Source organism: Mus caroli, chromosome 16 (assembly GCF_900094665.2).
Source record: "Mus caroli chromosome 16, CAROLI_EIJ_v1.1, whole genome shotgun sequence".
In the NCBI taxonomy this organism is placed as follows: domain Eukaryota; kingdom Metazoa; phylum Chordata; class Mammalia; order Rodentia; family Muridae; genus Mus; species Mus caroli.
The window spans coordinates 55,010,839-55,018,392 of record NC_034585.1 but is presented as its reverse complement, the minus strand read 5'-3'; the positions used below and the strand labels follow the sequence as shown (position 1 = coordinate 55,018,392).

The following is a 7,554-nucleotide window of genomic DNA, read 5'->3' as shown; positions in this document are numbered from 1 at the left end:
GGGAGGGAGGAAGGAAGGAAGGAAGGAAGGAAGGAAGGAAGGAAGGAAGGAAGGAAGGAAGGAAGGAAGGAAGAAAGAAAGAAAGAAAGAAAGAAAGACTGAGAGGTTTTTTAAAAATTTAAGCCATGGAGGCTGTGAATATGTTGCATCAAGTGACATGAGCAAATAAAAATTGTAGATGTTTTTACGGAGGTTTATCAACTGAACTGAAGTTTGGGTAATTATCCACATGCACTCAATATAGTACACTAAAGACAGGAGACGATATTAAATTAATATACAACAATACAATATTAGAATGATGTTAGCTGGCAATCTTTGAAGACTAAAGCAAACCATAAGCCATAGAGTGCCAAATTCTGAAGCTAGGAAAGTGAAGGAAATGACTTCTCCCCTACAGCCTCCACCAGGAATGATCTTGTCAATGCCTTGATTTTTGCACTAGGACACATTTTCAAACTCTACATTCCAGAAATGTGATATCATGGATTTCTGCTGTTTACGGTGTACAGGTTTGTGATAATTTGTTTTAGCAGCAATAGGAAACTAATACATCCACCAAATATTTCTCCTTAGTTGAGAAGAAAATACTTATATATTATATGTTGCAAACCCCCTGAAATCAAATCGTCTTCAAATCCAGGAATTTTTCTCCAGCCTGGATGGCTTTCACAAACATTGGTAGCTTACTCTACATTAAAGAATTTTCATAACTTTTCTCCCTCTACCTAACATGGTCTTCCCCAACCTTCCATGAATGGTCTTATATACTTATATTTTTCAACACCTACTTTAATAGGGTACTTAAATGTTTTAACCTGACTTCTAGCCCACAACCCTCCAGAGGTAGTGGAAAGGAAAGGTTAATAGAGGAAAAGAGGATGGGACTTGTTTAAAAATAGTTCTTTGGAGTGAATCCAATCTGTATTGTCAGGATATCAGCAATTCAATTCACACAAATCAACAGCAGTAGCTTGTCCCACAGGCAAACACCATTTATGAATCAGCAACTGGTGTTCAATACAGAAGAAACCGAGTTAATGTAAACCAGAACAAATCCACAGAAGCATCAACATGCTGCCAGCACACTGCCACAAGTCCTTTAGTGCATTTCTTTCTTAAAGTCAAACAAATGATGATCAGGGTGTCATCCATTACTTGTTGGGTTATATTCATGCCCTTTCCAAACATCGTGTGATCTCTCAAGATTTCACTCTTGCCACATCCACTCCAGTGAAGTCTGTAAGACAAGCCCAAAAGCTTGGCCACAGTCCTGAGGCATAAAGTTTCACAGAAACTTGTCTCCTGGGAAGTTTCTGGCATCCCATAAACAGATGTGTTTCAGATTCATCCTTGGAATAGTTGGTGAATGGTTCTGTGTGCTTTCTTTCAGTATTGTTTTATTATGGGTGCCTCCAAGGAATGATTTGTCAAATACTTAAGTTAGATTGAACTTTGCTTCCTGGCCTTCACCAATGTCCTAGGCAGCCCTTGAGCCAACCCTGGGCTTGGAATTTTGTAAGAATGTTACTCATTTAGACGAAATGCCTCCAATGTTGATAGTTAGAAACTGGGCATTGCAGTTTGCTGGACAGGAGCTAGAAATCTCAGAGCTAGTTCAAAATAGTAAACTTAGAATTCTCATTACAGACATGAATGGCAGCCTACATTACATAATAGTAGAAAGAAGGTGGGTTGTGGTTTAAGGAGGAACTAGAGTATTGTATTCTTCATGAAAAGGTTAGTGGAACAGATCTTCCCTGGTGCATGTTTTTCACTAGGCCTAGAGGAATAGCATAATTAGGTATTTACTAATTAACAATAGTTTAACAATAGACTAGTATTGCACCTAGTATTCACCTGGCTCCTGTGAATAGCTGACTTTAGATATGGCTGATCCTATCTCAGTTGTAAACACTGCCTGGTTCCTGTTAACTTTTATGTAATGCATTTTCTCTGTTTTGTGTAAAGAGCTTATGCATCTCGATGAACCTTGGCTGATGTATCACCTAGCTTCCTTGTTTTTCTTCTGTATTATAAGTCTGATGCTCACATTGAGAAATTACATTCAGATCAACTCTCCCTTGTGTTCACATCTGTTTGTCACCGACTCCTCGCCCACCTGAGTATGGGAACCCTGATTCTCCCACAGGTTGAGGAACTGACTAAGTCCAGTCCGCAGCACACTCTAGCAAAACATCATGTACCCCTTTCCCAAGCAGCTTCTATACAAACACCATGTATGTGTTCCCAGCAAAGCATCCTCCCACTTTTTTGTTTCAGCAAAAACATCCTCTTGTAAGACAGTTTCCAGAAAAACACATCTGACACAACTGAATCTCCAAAGAAATAAGAAATTTCCACCTCAGGTTTCTTGAAAGTCACACCTCGGCTTTGCTACCCAACTTTTCTCATAGACTTTTTGCATTCACCTCTTCTAAAATAAGTCTTACTTATTCTTTCAGTATACCTCTTACCAATTTTATTGTTTTCTTCATTTTTCATAGTTATCTCTAATACGTTCTATCTCCTGTAACAGAATGTGAGCTCTATGAGAATAGAATGTATAATCATGATAGTATATAATAAATACTATAAAGAAATTATTACATAATTGCATGACTAAACAGTAAAATACATGGTGCTTGATTTTTAGTTCTGAATATGAATACTATTCACATTTTTTAAGTTGGCATTTTAATCAAAGAGGCATCATACAAAATCAAATTACAGAAACCAGTATACTTCCTATGTACCGATAATAAAAATGCAAAGATTGAGACAATGGAAAACCTCTTATCCTCAATAGCCTTAAAAAAATAATAAATGAATAAAATATCTAGGAATAAACACAATGAAGGAAGACAAAGACTTCTAAAATTAAAATCTTAAATGTGTGAAGGCACTAGAAGATGGAAAGACCTCCCATGTTTATGGATGGGTAGAACTAATATTGTGAAAATGATCATACTACCAAAGGTAATTCACAAATTTGTAATGCCAATTAAAATCCCTATGGCATTCTTTGTACAAAAAAATTCTGCACTTCATATGGAAACACAAAAGACCACAGATAACCAAACAATTCTAAGCAAATGTGACAATTCTGGAGGTATTAGTGTACTACATTTCAAGCTATATTATCAATATATAATAATCACATGGTTGAGGCACAAAAACATCAAGTATCCACTACTCTTATTTGCACTGTGGCCATAAGATGAGTAATTTGTTCTCCTATACACTGCTGCTGTGATGTGCTGCCTTACCATAGGCCTGAATCAAAACTGTCAACTAGTCATGAACTGAAACCTCCCAACTATGAGCCAAAATATACTTTTACACTTAAATGTGACTACTCATGAAATTTCTAATAATGGTCACCAGCTCACTACTATGGTAATTAACAACAACAGAAAGGTGAAAAATTTAGATTGGAGATCACCAAGGAATCAACACTAAATGTTGGGGAGAAAAAGCCTGGTTTAGAAGAAAAAGGTTTTCAAGATGCTTCTGATTTTGCATCCAAATTCACAATTACTTTAGTTAGTAATAAAAAATACTAAAGATATTATAACTTTAGAGAAGATTCTGAAATTGCATTTTGACATTTAAAAGTAATAAGAAAGGTCCAACCTATTTATAACAGACATTCTCCCTTCAGAAACAACAATCCTAACTCAGTTAAAACTTTCACTGGGAAATTTTTGCTGACCAACTAGGAATTTTTCTTACTCACTTGCTATTTTTAAAATTGAAATGGTAGCTAGCATAAGCTTATTTTCTTTCTGAGTCTTCTAAATTGGTTTTAAAATAAGTGTGTGTGATATCTGCTTTGTCTCAAAGGATATAAGTAATTACTCCAATTTAGTTTGCATACAAAGTTTAGTAGATTGGGTCTCTCAGGCTATGCTCTGATGTCCATGCCAAGTAAATCTCTTTAGAATTACTTTGAATATTTGAATAATTCTCTACCAATAGCATATATACATAGTCTCCTAAGTGAACAGAAATTTATTGCTGGACCCTCCTTAAGCCACATCAGGCAAATAGCCAGCATCTATACTATTCTCATTAGAGAAACCAGGTGAGAAAGGATTTTAAATATACTTTTATAGAAATATTAGCTCCTTGAAACATTCTTTAGGTTAGAGTTGTCTTTTCTTGAACGTAGAATTGCTCAATTTTAAGTTATTAAAGCTACCTTTCCCATACATCTTTTGTCTAAATACTAGGTAAATGATCACCATCCATTTCTCAATTCAAGAAAAACCCACATTTAACAAAATAAAGGTCTCTGTTATACTACTATGCAAGTACATTTGTAATGTTTTGAGAATATTTTCAAATAATAATATCATGGTACTTCCAACTTTTACATGGCATTTAATTTTTCTGTTTGAGGCATTCCCTATGTGTATTAGAAAATTTGTATAGAAGATAAGTAATTTGATATTGGACTTTTTAAATTATCAGTAAACTTGAGAAAGCTTTCTACCTTATCTTACAATTCTTACACAAGTGCTAATATAAATTTTATTTGTATCAATTTGGAAGTTGGAGAAAATCATTAAGCTGGCACAAAATGTATTTAGTAGAAACATTATGTGAATTACTTATATGCATAAAAGTGGAATTGTTTTAGATTGCAAGCATAAGTGATGTTATAAATACGCTGGAAGTCCTAAAACTGTCCTTATTCCCCACTCCTCCCTTTCACCTCTCTCTGTGTATCTGTCTTTCTGTGCTGTCTTTCTGTCTCTTGCTACTCTTTGTGTCTCACTGCTCCCTCTCACCTCTGTGTGTGTCTGCCCGTCTGTCTCTGTGTGTGTTGTCTTTCTGTCTCTTGCTACTCTGTGTCTCAATCTATCTCTTGCTTTTATCTCTGTGCATACCAATACTCAGAAGAAAATACTTTGCAGACAGACTGTTGCCTACAGCATTTTATTTTTAGTGTAAACGTCAACAAGATTATAAATAAAAAAATATGTAAGAGAAATTCCTGAGCACATATAAATAATAATTGTTTTGAAGTAGATTTTGTATAATGTAATTTATCACTGTAGCCTGTGTAACTGTGTAGTTCACAGTGTTAAGTGCGTTTATTTTGTGCAACTGTGACCATTACTCATCTGCAGTATTCTTTTTTTTTTTTGAGTCTTATTTCAGAATTTTATTACAAAATTGTGGGTTCAGGTTGAAACAGAAACTGAGCAGACTTCATCAAATGTAGAGAACTGTCAGAAAATATTAAGCCTTGTTTCAAACTATAGGACATTTGGAGGAAAGCCTTTTCTTTTAAAAACCCCAACCAAATTTCTTTACCAATACCCTGAAGTTCCTGATACCTTTTTACCTTTTTGAATTCCATATTAAGTCACTACGAAGAAAGATTTGCAGATTATTCATAAGATCAATTCATAGCTTAAGGAGGGTTGGTTATATCTGTTACAAATATTAACTAGCTGAAATTCTATTCTAAAAATTTCTATGGAGGCCACAACTTTTGTAAACAAGGAAAAAAGAATGGAAAAAACTAAATATAGAACTAATCATGTATGCATCTGCTCTCTCTCTTTCCTCTGTTTCCATGCTATATGTAGCCTCTCACTGTATGTATCTTCTCACTGTATATAGCCTCTCACTGTTTGTATCCTCTCGCTGTATGTATCCTCTCACTGTATGTAGCCTCTTGCTGTATGTAGCCTCCATCTGCAGTATTCTGTCTTCTCAAACAGAAAATGGATGCCCATTAAACAATATATCTCTGTTCCCAGTTCCCTCAAATCATCCCTCTCCGTCTGAATTCCTCTACTGTAGGTACGCTACCTAAATAGAATTATGGAATGTGTCCATTGTGTCTGCTTTCCATCATTCATCAAATTTTGCCTATGTTGTAATATCAATATTCCTATTCCTTTATAAGAATAACTAATATTCCATTTTATGTATATACATATTCTATCCATTCATCCATCCATGCACATCAAAATTCTTGCCACCTTTTGGATACTGCCCAAATGATAGTAATGCTATTATTATTGTAACAATGATAGTCTTCTAAACAATATCCTTAGCTATTACAAATACATTGTTGAATTTGTTTGGAACAATGATATTAGTTATACTATAAAATTATAAAGTAATTTCCTGGGACATATTTTGTCCTATAAATAAATAAACAAACAAACAAATAAATACAATCTATGTGAATCCAATAAAAAGTTTTTCTTGTAAATCTGATAGAATAATGTATAATAAACAGGGGTTAAGGGAATAACTTAGGCAAGGAATTAAACTTTGGTGATGAAGCCACTTGCCTAGCACATACAATACAATGGGTTCCATCTCTAGCCCTGCAAAGAAACAATAATTATGCTACAAGTTGGACATGAGTCCAGCTGACTTGCAAAAGTGTTATCCAAGATGCATCTCCTCCTTTGAACCAATGAGAGCTCAAAGGTGTTTGGGGCACATAATAAAATAGTACTTTATTCACATGCACACACCCTTTTTTTTTTTTTCCAGAGAATCAGGAATGCTTGAAGGAAACCACACAATGAAACATGAGTTTATCCTCACAGGATTTACAAACCACCCCGAAATGAAGGGCCTTCTGTTTGCAATATTCTTTTTCATCTATCTGATTACCATGATAGGGAATATAGGCCTGATGATTCTGATTTGCAAAGAACGTTCTCTTCACAGCCCAATGTACATCTTTCTGGGCAACCTGGCTTTTATAGATTCTTGTTGTGCCTGTGTTATTACCCCTAAAATGTTGGAGAACTTTTTCTCCGAGAACAGAATAATCTCTCTGTATGAATGTATGGCACAGTTTTATTTTCTGTCCACTATTGAAACTGCAGACTGCTTTATTCTGTCAGCAATGGCCTATGACCGCTATGTGGCCATATGCAATCCACTGCAGTACCACACCATGATGTCCAGGAAGCTCTGCCTTCAGATGATCACGGGAGCCTTCATAGTCGGAAGCCTGCATTCTATGGTTCATGTGGGGCTATTATTTAGACTAGCATTCTGTGGGTCTAATCAAATCAACCACTTTTATTGTGATATTCTTCCTTTGTACAGACTCTCCTGTGTTGACCCCTATGTCAATGAGCTTGTATTGCTTGTCTTTTCAGCCCCAATCCAAGTTTTCACAATAGGTAGTGTCCTCATATCTTACCTTTTCATTGTTTATACAATTTTCCAAATGAAATCCAAAGAGGGAAGGGTCAAAGCCTTCTCCACTTGTGCATCCCACTTTCTGTCTGTTTCACTATTCTATGGATCTCTTTTCTTTATATACATTAGACCAAATTTGCTAGAAGAAGGTGATAAGGACATGCCAGCTGCTATTTTGTTTACGATAGTAGTTCCCTTACTAAACCCATTTATTTATAGCTTGAGAAATAAAGAAGTAAAGAATGTCTTGCAGAAAATTCTGCAGAAAAACAAATAATCTCAAGATATTTTAAACAAACATCTGTTATCGTGTAAAAACTCAATTCACCAGAAACTTCACATGAAATTACACAGGGAAATGCT

At 35.3% G+C, this 7,554-nt stretch overlaps 1 protein-coding gene across 1 annotated transcript; it reads left to right on the top strand.

Annotated features, from left to right (window-relative positions):
* The first annotated feature begins 6,460 nt into the window (after positions 1 to 6,460).
* Positions 6,461 to 7,554, top strand: LOC110311872 (olfactory receptor 5K1-like). Its single transcript, XM_021185447.1, has one exon. It carries the CDS (start codon positions 6,500 to 6,502, stop codon positions 7,466 to 7,468), a length of 969 nt encoding a protein of 322 aa, XP_021041106.1. The 5' UTR covers positions 6,461 to 6,499; the 3' UTR covers positions 7,469 to 7,554.